Source organism: Octodon degus, unplaced genomic scaffold (assembly GCF_000260255.1).
Source record: "Octodon degus isolate 3935 unplaced genomic scaffold, OctDeg1.0 scaffold00240, whole genome shotgun sequence".
NCBI classification, from domain to species: Eukaryota; Metazoa; Chordata; class Mammalia; order Rodentia; family Octodontidae; genus Octodon; species Octodon degus.
The window spans coordinates 614,393-629,585 of NW_004524816.1; the positions used below are offsets into that span (position 1 = coordinate 614,393).

At 41.7% G+C, this 15,193-nt stretch overlaps 1 protein-coding gene across 6 annotated transcripts in view; it reads left to right on the forward strand.

The window, feature by feature from the left end:
• Positions 1–10,833, forward strand: part of Bicc1 (BicC family RNA binding protein 1) — a 290,776-nt gene extending 279,943 nt beyond the window's left edge. For 4 of the 6 annotated variants that reach the window (XM_023706121.1, XM_023706122.1, XM_004645871.2 and 1 more), the window contains 3 exons: positions 607–767; positions 3,845–3,944; positions 8,991–10,833. In XM_023706121.1, the coding sequence (XP_023561889.1) occupies positions 607–767; positions 3,845–3,944; positions 8,991–9,121 (392 nt within the window). In that variant the 3' untranslated portion in view covers positions 9,122–10,833. Of the gene's footprint in view, positions 1–606; positions 768–3,844; positions 3,945–6,537; positions 6,617–8,990 lie in introns of all 6 variants that reach the window. The other 2 variants (XM_023706123.1, XM_023706124.1) reach the window with 1 other exon arrangement.
• The last annotated feature ends 4,360 nt before the right edge of the window (positions 10,834–15,193 follow it).

Here is a 15,193-nt window from a genome sequence, read left to right on the forward strand (position 1 = left end):
GCTTGGGCTGCTAAGCTATCTCCCCAGCCTTTTTTTTTTTTTTTTTAATTAATATTTACTCCTAATTTTAGGAGCATTCTATTTGGTGAACTTGCTGGCCAAATCGTATTTTACTAGGAATGAGCTCTGTACATTTCCACATTGCCCATTTCCTGTGAAGGAAGGAAAGCACATTTGTGGCCGCCGAGGGGCCATCCTGCCACCCAGAGGACCCTGGACTTCTGGTGACTTTCCGTGCCTTCCTTACGTCTCGGGGATCCTCCTCCCAACTCCTCATTTAGTTCACATCAAATCATTTCTAAGGAGCAGATGCTTCTGAATTCTCCAGCAGAATATGATAAGTGATTATTAACTACAGAGGCACTGCTGCGGAATTCTTGCCTCCCAAGTGTAACTTATAAATAGCAAGGGCCTCCCTGAAGGTAATAACCAGCATTTCCTTAATGAAAAGCCAATATTTCAGCAAAAGATTGCTGCATTTCTACAGCAACTGCTCTGTTCAGCTGAACAATGAAAGCTGAAATATCTGTGTGATTAAAGCTTTTAATTAAACCGTGTTCTCTCTGGGTGTTTACACATCAAGCCTGTCTCTCGTTTGCCTCTCAGCGGAGCAGTATCTCAGCAGCAGCAATTACATGGACTGCATCTCCTCACTGACGGGAAGCAATGGCTGTAACTTGAACAGCTCTTTCAAGGGCTCGGATCTCCCGGAGCTCTTCAGCAAGCTCGGCCTGGGCAAATACACAGACGTCTTCCAGCAACAAGAGGTCAGCTGGTACTTTCCCTGGTGTCTTTGTTTTTGCTGTACATATGCTGACCTCTGGAAGGAGGTCACTCTCTGACGGATGAATGTGCTTTGATGGAACATTTACTTGGGTTGTGTGCCTTGTTTTTGCTGTTAAGAAAAATGTCATTTCTTATGTGGCACAATTAGTGCACATAGGGCAGCAGATGTATAGACTGTCATGCTTACAGAAATGCACCGGAGCCGGCCTTCACCGCCATCAGATGGTGTGCTCACTTGTGGACCTTCTGGGGTCACAGCAGCCCTCGGTCCAGTGTCAACTCGGAGGGTTTTGTGCTTGAGTCTGTTTTGCTAAGGACACTTAAAAGTGAGTAGCACCAGATGAAATAGGTGTCTGTGGCTGCTTTTGACCCTCCTGGCCACACTGTGAGATCTGTTCTCACAAAATGTATTTTAATACCTTCATTCATGAATTGACAGTCTGAGCTTTTCTTGAACAGAAACAGAGCTGAGCTGTCTTGGGCCCCAGAGTGCATGAATGTTGGTCCCATGGGCTAGCTACAGCCCTGTATCCCCCAGCAGGCACAGAAGGCCCTCAGCACGCTGCTGACAGTGCTGCCCACTACCGGGGTGTGGCTAGCCCAAAGCGTCAGAATGGTAGAAGGCTTCAGAAATTCATATTTTTCAAGTCAAGTCTTAGTTCAGATTTGGTGCTAGTTGATTGAAATTCATGTGAGAGAACATCTGATTAAGTCAGTTATTTTAGATCGTATATCAGTCAACAAAGAATTGAAGACTTTTATTAGATGTTTTGTATCATAAGTTCAATGTATTGCCTATGGCTTAATGAATGAGTAAGTTTAATTGCTGAATAGTTGTGTTTGTGACACTGAAGGAAGATTGCTGTATGAATATTGGATTTAAGGCAATCGATGTCATTCTCTTTGCTCCACTAGCCATGGACTTTCTAAGCTGAATTACCTTTCCATCCACACACATTAAAGCACCATCTCCATTATCTCTGTCCTGCTGTTTAGATGCAGATCGCTGACTGAGGCACAGAGACCAAATGTGGAGCTAACTTCTTCAGCCACAAAGAAAGCCTTCCTTGCTAATCTGTATTTCCTATTCAAAGACACACAGAAGTACATTTGTCATTGGTGCTTCTAACCTTGTTACTCCAAGAAGAAAGAAAACATGGGACTCTACAGCCACTGGCTTTCTTTAATACTTTATTAACTAGGGCATGAGTTAGGAAACGGTGGCCTGCAGACCTGCTGCTTGACTTTGTCAGTAAAACTTTATTTGAACACAGCCATGCTCCTTTGCTTATTGTCTGTGGCTGCTTTCAAGTGGTAGCAGCACAGCAGTGCCCATGTGGCCTGTGAAGCCTGGAACACAACTACATGGCCCTTGAGAAGGAAGTTGGGGGAATTTAGTGTCCATTGAGTAGAATTTCTAAGAATATATCTCTCGAACTGTGGTAAAAGCTGGCTTTAGAGTTTTATAAGATCTAGATGTAATGTCAGATTGACAGAAAATTTCAAATTATGTTTAGTGCAATTTAATGCAAAGTACTTTTTTACTTGTATATGGTGCATTGGAATTTGGTTTGTGATCTGCTTCCCCTTCATAGTAGCCCCATTCTGTAACCTCATTGGTGTTATGAAGATTCACTTAGTAACCTTCACAGCCAGACTGTGTATATTATTACTAACCATAGCTGCCAATTATTTAACCCCTTTGGTAAGCCTGTTAGTGTGCTTTACATCTGTAGTCATATTAAGTGTTTATAAGAGCCCTACGTGGTAGGCATGCCCCCGACTTACAAGTATTTGGGTGGTGAACTTTCACAGGTCTGAGAGTACTCACTTCGTTGGCTTAGGAATGAGTCCAAGTTATGAACAATTCTCCTGGAATGGAACTCGTTCTGCTTCCCAGCGGAAACACCAACACGACCCCCAGGATTTGGAGGCAGATCTGTTTAATGTTTGGATGGGCACTGGCAAACCTTACAGAAGTGTCAGGCCTCAGAGGCCTGGGGAAGGAGGTTTTTATGGGGTTGCCGAGGGAAAGTACAGACGCAGAGTACTTGGCAGTCTGTGCTTGGCTCTTACAGCATGCATCACAGTGACCTGCCATTTCTAAGAAATACAAGTAAGAGGAACTGTTTTAGGAACAACTAACAGAAGCAGACATGTGCTGGTCAGGGAGGGTGCATCTTCTGCTGCAGTGGATAAGTTTGGGATTTTCTGTGCAGTATTTTTCTTTTCTTTTCTTTTCTTTTCTTTTCTTTTCTTTTCTTTCTTTCTTTTTTTGTAGTACCAGGATCGAACTCAGAACCTTGTGCTTGTCAGGCAAGCACTTATTCCACTGAGCTATCTCCCTAGCCCCTCTGTCCAGTATTTTTAATCCTACATGTCCCTGACTGACAGTGACAGAATTGAGGTCTGAATCCAAGTCTAACTTAAGTCTGCTGCCATTCTAGTCAGCCACGTTGTCTTCAAAGGAAAAACAAGGCCCCTAGCTATTTCCCTCCATCCTTTGCTGCTGATGCCATAGAATATAATTACAGTATAATGCAAGTACTCTTTTGGTACTACTTTCAGTAGTCTCTGGACTATGGTCTGCTGGGCTGCACCAAGTGAAACCATCGATCTGACACAGTTTGCAAGTCCTTGTCTCAGTGCCATGCACAGCGCAGTGAAGACACCATCTGTTGTATTACCTAGATGCTTCTTGAAAGATACACTGGACAAATTTAGAACTTAAATCTAAGAGCTCTTTTCCTTTTTCCTGTGCAAGTACATACTCTTCCTTGTATCAGTTCACAAAAGTAGCGTAACATTTGCGTTTCCTTTTTGTCAAGCCTGCTGGGATCAGAACTAAACTTCTGTCTCAGTTTGCGGTAAATTACGGGTTGGAGTATGAGTGCTTGGGCAGTCCCTGTCCCTTCACTCTCTTCCAGTTCATGAGACCGCCGTTAGCTTTTAAGGGCAGGCAACACACAGGTATAAATGCATATGCGACGCAGCTGTCTTACAATGGTGAAGAAGGTAAGAGCTTGACGTGCTGGCTGTGGGTTCTTTCTGCCTGCAGATCGACCTTCAGACGTTCCTCACTCTCACAGACCAGGATCTGAAGGAGCTGGGCATTGCCACTTTTGGTGCCAGAAGGAAAATGCTGCTTGCCATCTCAGGTGAACATAATTTAAGATCTGAAACACATCTGCCAGGGCCTCCTCCTAGGGGAGGGGGGGGCTTCCCATCTGCACTTGCTTTTCTTCTAATACATCGCTGCTGGTGGTTTCAAGGGCTGCTGTGCCAACCGTGTGCCCAGTGCCGAGAATGCTTGAAGCAGATCTCTTCAGAAAACTAGACCCAGAATTGTTCTATACAGAACATCACAGGGAGAAGAAAGTTCACTTTTCCTTTTGGGCTTGGCTCTAAGTGGGAATCATTGTGTTCGTGAATAAATATTCTTGATTGAATGTCAGTTTTAAGTGTATGTGTCTGTGCACATCGACTGAGATCATGAATTTGAACAAAAAGTACCACACTTTGGTATAGATAGGAGCCTGGTAGTATTATTTATTTGTTTTAATGCTGTTAATAGAATTCATGAGTCATCAAAAGGATACAGTATCCTGAAAGTAGTTACAGAATGAAGGAAAACAATAGTGTTTTCTGTTTTTGCAAAACACCCACTTTGTGTGTCTGTTCCATAATCTATGAATTAGAATAAGCTCCATCTGTATTTTTTAGGTGATGCTCACTTGAAAGGAATTGGGCCGGTGATGAGCCAGGAACTGGCAGATATATAGTTAATATACCTCAAAAATGTGTTAGAGAAATACGAGGAAGAAATAATAGGGGGTTAATTTTTGAAGACTTTGAACTAAGGTTCTTCAATGCCCAATTTATATATGTGCCATTCCCTCAAAAAGACAGATGCAGTCAGAACAGACGCCAGGTGTCACACACAATACTGTGAGAAACTGACTTAGCTGCTTGTGAGCATTGACTCTGCTGGCTTTCTCTGCTATGACGACAGAGATGTAGCCAGCTGGTGGAAGTCGAGTCCAGACAGCATTCACTAATGAAGGTGGCAAATAAATTTAAAACTTCAGTGGTTTTCCATTTTACTTAGTAGGGAATTGCATACAAAATCCTCATCTAAAGTAGACTGAGGCAAAGTAGCTTTTAAAGAGGGGTGAAAATCCCATGGGTGAGCTTTCTGGTGGTGGCTGTTATGCTTCACTGTGAATAGAGCTCTGGCCACATCATTTTAGAAATCTACTACCCAAGGTGTGCCACAGAGACTGCACTAGTAGCACTCTCTACGTAGGGGTCCAATCCCTGTTAGCTCAGAAGTTAGCTTTGATGTAGTGAAGAGAACACTGAATTCAAACAGGAGACCTGGGCTTTCCCCTCTGCCCTGTCCTGAGATCTAGGGTAAGTTTCCAATCCTCTTTTGGTTTCATGAAAGTAGATTGGGCCAGAAGATCGTGTAAGGTCACCTCCTTTTCTAAGTCCTTTCATGTCACCTGTCATCTGGCTTGATGGGCATATTGAGCAGTTTCAACAGTGTATGTTACTAGCAGGATATTACTTTGCTCTTTCTTTTTTACCTTCTGCAATAAGAGTTAGTTTTTCAACTTGCTTACCCTGGAGCTTATCTCCACAAGCTATTCTATGACTCAAATTAACTTTATATACTTTTGCATTGTTTTATGGACTTACAAATGAAGTTGACACACTACTTGAACTCATGTATTCATTACACCTACACAATTGAAATGTGCTGGTAGGCCCACATCTTGTACCAGCAGTCTATAAGCAGTCTCTAGAGATTTGTGGAATAGCAGTGACACTATAAGAACTAAATTCTTTATGTGCACCCCACCTCCAGACTCTCTAGAGCTTGTAGACTCAAGCAGTTATCACTAAATACTGTCATGGGCTGCAGATGAATCATTGACCGCTTTTCTCTGGAATATAGCCGTTCCATTCACTCTGGGTTCAGGCGAGTAGAGCAGCGATCAGAATTCTTGCTTTAAAGGTTTTTTCTAATCCTCTGGCATGTATCCTTGGAGGTTATGTTCTTCTTCTTAGAATTCCTCTCAGTGGGGTTCAGTTCTATTGCTCTTAAAGGGAACTACAGATGTAGAATAAGATGCCTTATGAATGCTTTGCACAGTATGGAATATTTGATTATTTTAAGGATGATTTTGCCTTTGTTGACTGCTATTGTTCGGACCTGGTAAATTGTTTTCTCTACAAGTAATAAGTTGTTATTGAGAAACCATTCATCAAAACGCTTCTTCCTCCAATTCAAGCTCCTGATAACAAAGACATCTATTTACAGTCTCAGAACATTCCATTTCCAGACAGACACAGGCAGCCAGGCAGCTCTGGCACGCATTGGCCTCGTGCTTACACAGTTCCGTTACCTTCTGAGTTTGCTCAAAAGTCCTTTTAAAATTTTATATATTTTTAAAAATGTATCATCAGATCTACTCAGTATGAGATTTTATTTTGTCTGGGGCCAGAAGACATGTATTCAGATGTTATAGGAGATGAAATTTATTTCTAGTAGAGATGGATCAAAGAATACATTTGATTTTTTTCAAATTCATGATTTTTTTAAATTCAGAGATTTCTCTCAGAGTAGTTTAGTGATTGATTTGACTGGCTGTACCCAGACTCACTGAAAGGAAGGTTAGTGTCCTGTAGACGCGCTTCCTGCCCCAGCCACAGGTAGATCTAACATTTCCCGACCTATTCTTTTAGTTTGTGACTCTGTTCAGATCCGCAACAAGATCCTGAGAGCTGCCAGGATTGTGTGAACCTTGGGATTTCAAAGAAAAAGGTTGGTATGATCCCAAATATTCCTTAGGCTTACTGAGAAAAAAATCAGAGGAGGAAGTTTGCTTTCTAATTTAAGACAACAAAACCTCTAAAGTCTCTTCAGTAGGCGAACTTGACTTTTGATAGCCTCCCTGGAAGATGTCATCACCACTTCACATTTGTGAAAAACATCCACAGACGTGCATCTTCAGGGAATGATCGGATTCCCTCAAGCCCGTTATCTGCTCTCAGAGATGTAGCTAATGTAATTTTTCAGGAAAAAGTTTTCAACATTTATTTTTAAAAATTGTCTTCACTGGCCCAGTTTCATGTGCTCTGTGGCACGTGTTCAGGTGCTAGGGAAGGGCGTTGCGCCGCCTGGCACCCTGCGCCTCTCTCACGAGGGCACTCCTTCCTGTTGGCAGGCTGCTTCTCCATGAAAGCAGCGCCCAGAGGTGGCCTCCACGCTTGAGTGTAATGCACCAGGCAGTCCACCTAGGGGATTGGTTCATTCGCCATGTTCCTGTAAGCGTGCTTGATTCCATCCTGATCTCCAAAAATGTCACATGTTGTGTTCATGAGTCTTCTGGATGCTGACTCGTGCCGACGGCACATGGTCACGGGTCCAACTGGACAGCCCCACGTGTGCTTTAATTTCACAGGATGCATATGCTCAACTTCTAGTATAAATTTCTTTGCTGCTGTGATTATGCAGAAAGCTGAAACAGTAGCTGTCAAATATGCATGCCCGCATGTGTCATTTGTTTGTGGAGCTTGCCAGCTTTTTAATTTAAGAATTAACTTTGGTACACTAAAATACAAAGCAAGGCTCTGTACCAGGCATACCTACAACTCCCCGTGTCTAAGTTTGTGTGCCTGATGCCTCGGTTGATCTTTATCCAAGGGCCACTGACCTTTCCATCAGAGATCCGAGGTGTCACCATTTAATGGATAGGTGACATCAACTACTTTCAAAGTCATATTTCTTATGTTAAGATGAAAATTATAGTTATTCTTTAGATAGAATTCAAATAGGACAAAATAAAGGTAAAGTGCTTGTCATATAATGTCATTAATCTTTCTTCCAAAAACTGTATGTGAACTGAAGAGAATTATTTTTATTGTTGCTTTGACCCGTACAAGGCAGGCATATACATTTTGAAAGCGAGTGGGGTGAAATATTAAGGGTGTTGGCCCACATTGCAGAGTGAAGGGGTCAGGGGCATCTCGGGCCCTATGTCCATTCTCATCTACTTTGACAGCCTAGTTTGTTCTCATTCTTAGCATTACTGTAGCTCCACATTCTTTATAGGGCAACCTCAGAATTCACAAATGCATTGTACATGTGGTTGAACAATTGAGCCCCATTGCAATATAAATGTAACGTCAGGTGACTTGCTGCAGTTTACCTGAAGTGAAACAGAAAGGATAACTTTAAATGATCTATTTGAAATTGAATAAGTCTTAAGATACTTGCTTTTGGTGGTTACCAGAAGCTATAATCCCCATAGTATGACTCCTCCTTATAGAGAGTTACGTTAGTGGTTCCAGGGTCATTTGAGGGGGGATATGTAGTCATAAACAAGGTTGTCTGTGTAGGTTAACTTTTTACCTTCATAGTTAATAATTTTTACGTGGCAGTAGACAAACTAAGGAGTGTTTCTAAGAATTCTAGTTCCTTCAAAATGGCAGTAGAGCATTGTAGTTTTCTGAAAATTTGGATACAAATTTTGGTTGTTTTCAAGTACGTATTTTCTAAACTGCTGTGATTTGTACTATGTGAATTTTTTCATACTATGTTCAATTTTTATTCAAACAAACCTTCTACTTCTTCCCCTATTTGTGATTCAGGAGGCATAGATTTAATGACTTGGGAGAGCCATGAGGGCCAATTTAATGCTTAATGCTTCAGTGTTCTTCTTCTCCATTACCTCATGTGTAGGTACAGGGCGTCTTTCACATCTGACTTCAATAACTTAATGGCTGCTGTGTTTGCTATAAATGAGTTAGGAAGTATTCGAATTTTCTGTGTCCTCTCTTATACTCATTACTGGCCTTGATTGTCCCTCTGCCCTAGGAGTAACCTTTGGCATAGCTCAAATGGTTTAACATGGTTAGAAGCCTCTGAAGATGATCTAGCCCCCAGAGAGTTCTGTAACCACCATAAAACCTATTTGTTGTCCTTGGTTTTATAAGCTACCAATATGCTACTTCTGACATCAGACTTTCTAGTATGCCTTCACCATTAACTCAGAATTTTCCTTTTGCTACCAGACTTGACATTCCCCCAAAAAACTTACTGCATCACTATTTTATGAGCTAAAATGCTATGTCCTGTAGCATATAGAACTTTTCTGTTGTGCTACTAACATTTCTCTCTTGCTCTTTCTCTCCAGAACTAAATAAAAACCGAAGAAAGCTTTTCGAACCACCAAATGCACGTGCCTCTTTCCTGGAAGGTGGAGTGAGCGGGAGGCTTCCCCGCCAGTATCACTCAGACATTGCCAGCGTCAGTGGGCGCTGGTAACAGGGCCCTCCAGGCACACGGCCACCTCTGATCACCGCCACCGTCCGCGGCACTCCAGGGTCTGTACTGGGACCAACGCATCTGCTCACGTCTGCGCTCTGTGGGGGAAGGATGGCAGCCGAGAAGACGCTCCCTGCACTGCTGCACAGAGTGCTGCTTGTGGATTACTTTTTAAAATGGCATTTGGACAGAATTTACAGTACAAGCATAGGGCTTTATTTCTTTTTAAAAACCTATATAACATATGCACTGATTTTTATTTTATTTTTTTTTCACTGAAAATGAAGGATAAATTAACATCTGGGATGCCAGAAAACGTAGAAGTTGTTTTTTGGTTTGTTTTTTTTGGTATTGGGGAATACAAAAAAATAATAATAATCAACATGGAATTTCTGGTACTGCTTTATAAGAATTATGGAGGTCTCTCAGCACTTTACATGTTCTGATTCTTGTCCTGTGGAGGTTCTCTTTTTCTCTTCTTCTTTCTTTCCATTTCATATCGGTACAGTTCAGATTTGTTCACATTTTTCTGGCTAAGTCCAGCCTCTTTTTGACATGGTACTGGATACTAGATTCTCTGCAGACTGCCCTGTGACTTCGGGAAATGTGCGTGCACTCGGTGACGACCGGTTCTCGGCATTCGCGTCAGCATCCTAGGGACACTCACGGTGAGCCGCGCTCACGGTGCCAGGTGCAAGACAGACCAGACGGAGTTTGCAATATTAACCCTTTGCAGGCATCATATTTAGCTGCTGCCTATATCGCTGAAGTGATTTTAATGGTTGTTTGAAGGCAAAGGGCTGTTTTTATTTAGTATACTGCCACTAAAGGACATTTATTTATATCAAACTTTTATTTTTAGATATTATAAGCATACAGTACATAATTGATGAAATTGATATGCTAGAGATTTATGGTAGAGAATGGATGGCATTTAATAACTGGAGCCCTAGATTGTCACTTTATTTAAGAAGATAAATAACCATCTGACAAGACAGCACTGTTGCCATCTTGAAAAGGAAAACATTATGTCCTTACGGTGTACACATTCACTGTGCTCCGTGTGGGCACAGGACTTTCTGAAATTGCTTCCTGTAGGATTGAGAACAGAAAGGCTATGTAAGTCTCCAGGGTGACAGTTTTTATATAAAGATAGCTGAATTCTGAAGGGAAAAGCGAGACCATTTTCTAAGTGGCTGGATTTATTATTACAATCATACTGTGAAAGTACAAGAAATCAGGCAACATCGTCTCCTGAGTCTCTTCAGATATCTTATTGTGGATTTATGAAGGTTTTCGGTCAGTGAAGAAAATCACCAAAATGTCTTTCTTTATTCAAAGTAATAATATTATTTCCAAGTATATTAAATTGCTGGAAAGTTTTCCCATAGGAAATGTTCTCAATTACCTGTAATGGCTTATTTATATTTAGTATCCAAGACTTTCTTTGTCGACATAAACCACTGTCACGTGCTCTTCATAGAAGGCATTAGATAAACTTACAGACATTGGGAACGTACACAGTAAGAGCAAGAATTGAAGATGTATTTTGCACATAGAACAAATGTTCACTTTAAAAAATGAACCTTGGTCACCTTGAAGGCGTAGACGATGCACCTATGTAACATGAGCTCAATCTCATCTGCCTTGGAGCGTAGAACCCAATCGCTCCCTGGGCGCGTGGAGTGCCGCCTTCCTGTGCGCGTGCACAGGCGCTCCCCAGGCGCTGGCTGGACGGTGCGGGAAAGCGCGGCGCTGAGCGCTCCCCGGAGCGTGGTAGCTCCAGCTTGGTTTCCTGCTCAGCAACTCGATTTTGAAATTTGTTTATTCCCTAAGACCTCCCCAAAGTAAGAAATAACCATTTGGAGCTCTTCACCTTTCTGCTGTGCCTTTACAAATAAGAGGAAGATAGGATGAACATGCAGTATTAAATCAATACACATTTTATGAAGTGTGTTCTTATGCCAAAGGGAAAACTGTCCCACTTAAAATAGGTAAAATAGGGTGGTTAAAAATAAATAAAAACACTGGAAGCTATTTTTCTCACTTTCTCTTGAATAAAGGGATTATGACACTATACCAAGTTGTCAGTGTTACACGATGCACAGAATATTTGGATTATTTGAATAAATGTTAGCTTTTAATCAATCTGCGCCTTAATAGTGACTGGTTATCTGTAAATAGAGAACAGATATAGATTGTATTTTTGTGTGGGTTTTTGTCCTTTTAGTGACTTTTTTTTAAAAAAAATGACAGATGGAATTCACGTTGAAAATGAGAATTTTTTAATCAATTGTTACATGAGAAATAAATTTATATAATCCCTTTGTATTGTTCTTACTAGATTAAATGTCTTTTTAAAAAATCTGTATGGAAATTCATGCTCATCTTTCTCTTTTAAGAAAATGATTTTTTTCTTGCTATTTTCAGCAGCACCATTTGTGGTACAAGTGAATGTACGTTTCCTCGCTTTTCACACTGACTCAGCTCCAGCAGCAAAGGCGCTTGCGTGAGCTAGTGAGTCCGGGCCAGCAGTCAGTCATCATTCCTGTGGCCAGCCCTAGGCACAGCCAGGAGTGGCACCGTAGGACAGGCTTTACTCTTGTCACCTTCCATATGAGCCCTCTTGGCCACCCTCAGTGTCAGCAGAGGCGCTCCATACTGAACTCGTTCCGGGACTGCTGACCCTTGTTCCCACCTGAGAGAGGACTGCTGTGCTGTCTGTCATACTGAGGGCTGACCTGCCATCTACTGAGATTCTGATTGGACTCCTGCTTAGAATGAAGTTGGTACATTTCTGAAATTTGGCTAAATCTTCAATGCTAACCCTCTAGGAACATCTCCACTTGAATTATTTGTGCCCGTGGTTCTTAAAGATTGTTTCTAGAACTATTTCTTTGTATAATTGAAATCTCCTCTGTGATCCACTGAAAAATTACTTGTCCAGGCATTCGGTGCTGTGCATGATTGCGGATAGGTGGCTAGAGATGCCAGTGCCGGGTCCTGCTGTGGCTAGTGGTGCCCAAACAAGCCCCTGCCCCCTTGATCTGACCTTCTAAACAGGGAGGTGGAGCAGCTGAGGAAGGGTTGGAGAATGGAATAGCCTCGCCCTTCAACAGAGCCGTTTACACTCCATCTTCGGGGCATTGTAGAGGCCAAGTCCATCACGTGGAAATAGGCCTGTGCTTTGAAAGGCAAAATCTTCCTTCCACCACCCTCTCTTTTTTTGGTGGGTTCTATAAATGTAATTGCATTCTCAAAAGGGATGAACGTGTGGTCAGAGGTTTATGTTACTATGCTTTGTGGTTGTACTCTTCAGTGGTAATGGCAGGCACCCTAACTTCTTAGATTGGACTCCGTCACAGTGCAGTTTTAGAAATCAGTTTCAACAGTTTGCCATCAGTGTAGACACTCCAAGGGCACTAACACTTAGAAGTGTGTTCCACATGGAGACCTCCACAAGGTTCTCTGCAGCGCGCTAAATAGAGTCTCCTCAGTGATGGTTCCTATGGGAACTTCACGCTCCTTTGTGTCCTTATGAATTCAAATGTGTTAAAGTATAATTTAATCTAATTTTATAATGAGCTGATATTTATTAAATGTATCCTATGAGCTGAGTCACCACTGGGAGCCACAATTCGATATTCCTGTCCCAAGTAGGGTAGCTTCGTCTCCTTTCCTCAGGCTTGGGTAACTTGAGGTGATCTGGCTGACAGGAGAAGAGGCTGGGCTTTGTAGTTGCGTAAGCATGGAGTTAGAGGGGGCCTCCAGACCTTGGGAAACTTACTCTTTCTCTGAATGGGCATCTATGAAATGGAAATAACACCCCTCTTCATGAGTTGTTGGAAGAGTTCAGCTGCCGGGGTATCTAGGGCTTGTGGTGGGCTGGCATCTGTCATTATCCCAGCTCTGTTCTCTCTTCACTGTGTTTCCCTGCCTATGTGGGTCTTTCCTGTGTTCATCTGACTTCTGTGTCAGAAGGGGAAAGCCCACTTCATCTGTGAGAATGTTAGGAAGAAGACCCAGAAACTGCAGTCCTAGGCCCGCATCTCCTGACCCGTAAAGTTGGAGTCACAACACTATCCCAAACAAAAAGAACAGAGGCCTCAAACTGCATAGAAATCTTCACTTGGTCGGTTTACATTTCAGTTTTAAAAAAATCTCTTGCACAATTATATTGACAACTGGGCTCTTCATGTGGGTGGGATTCATAGCTCCTACTAGTCATATGTGTTGTCCCTAATTTTACTATGCCATGGAATTCTCATTTTCAGCTGGCACGACACCCGCGTCATCTCCACTGACTGCACAGTCCCTCTCACATGTTCCTTTCTGCCCATCTCCACCTCCAATTTAATATTAATTCCCTTTGTGTGCATGAATAAGCTTTTGTTTTTTGAAAACAGCTGTTTGCCTATGTGTGTGCTAAGTTTAACCATTTTCCACTTTAAAAATTGAATAGACTTAGATAATGTTTGACTTTTTACTGACATGGCCAGAGCACTTCAAAGACACTTCATCAGGGGATTTCACATTTTTGTTGCTTTTTAAATACTTTGACTCATTCTGAAGTGAGGCAAATAAAGCTTCAAGTTCCCTTTCTCAAGGGTTAGGCTGTGAATGTGATTTGGAACAGATTTTGAGAACTGGAGTCTGAATCTGACTTTGGAGGCAGAATTTGAGTGTGGGAAACAGAACCTTTAGGAAAAAATTACAGTAACTGAAATGATTCAGCTTCATAATGTGTTTGGATGGATCACAAGAAAAAAAAAAAAAAGGAGTCTTGACAGTTGAGTATGTGCAGCCCCCCTTTTTTAAGACCAAAGAAAACAACTGACTCTGAACTCACTGTCTCCAGTGCTGCTTAATCCTTTACAGAGGGGCTATGGGACTTGGACTAGAAAAGCATCTAGGAAGTAGTTTATAATCAAACAAAACTTTCACCCGAGCACAAATGACCATCTAAATCACTGATGCAGCTTGCGTTGAAGTTGCCATGGATAAAGTTTTCAGTTTTGTAAGTTTGGTGAAGGGGTGGGTGACATTTCCTCAGTCTTTTCCTCTTTGCCAGAATTATAAAATGACACTCAGAACAGGCAAATGAAGTAGCTCTGTATAAATTCTTCATATGACTTGAAAAATGTACATGGTGAAAAGCTATACTGCCTTTCTTTTCTTTTGATACTGGGAATTGAACTCAGAACCTTGTGCTTGCCAGGTAGGCCCTGTGTAGCTGAGCTATGTCCCCAGGCCTAGGCTACCTTTTATTTCACAAATTCGATTTGAATTCCTAAGAAGAGAAAATTCCATCTTGGACTTTATGTACTTAAAATCCTTCACTGCATAGTGAGACCCTGTACTGAATACCTAAAAAATAAATAAATACATAATTTTAAACACACATAAAACTACCTTACCTTTTCCCAATAGGAAACTGACCGTGGGGGTGGAGAAGTTACAGCTTTGCCTGTCGTATAATAAACTTTAAAGCAGGTGCCCCAGTACAATGAGGGTGGACTTTTAGTGGACTGAAAAGTATCAGAGAACTTAGAAATGAGTTACAAAACAACACCATAGAATGTTAAGGATATTGTATGCCTCTTCCTACTTTGTACTGAACTCAGTACTTCCTCAGTCCTGCTATATTTTATTTTGAGACAGGGCCTCCCTGAATTGCCCAGGTTGAGCTTTAATTTACAACCTTCTTGTTTCGGCTTGCCAGATTACTGGGATTATTGGCATACACCAGTTTAATGGTTTTTTTTTTTTTTTTTTAGACAGTTGAAGGTAAGCAACGCAAAACTGGCTGCTCATCTCACGCCAGATGTGAAAAGCCAAGCTTTTGCCGTTACATTTTTTGCAGACCAATTAATATATGTAAAACATAGTCTATGTAGTATAGTTTCTAGAGTAGTTTCTAAGTACTTATTCTCACTGTATGTGCCACAGACAGGAAACAAATGTTTCTTGAAATTACATCTGTCCACCACCCAGTCTCAAGAAAGGATTGAATTACACAGTTTTTCCTAATGGAAGATGTATTCAGAAATGTAATAGTCCAGTGTCAGGATC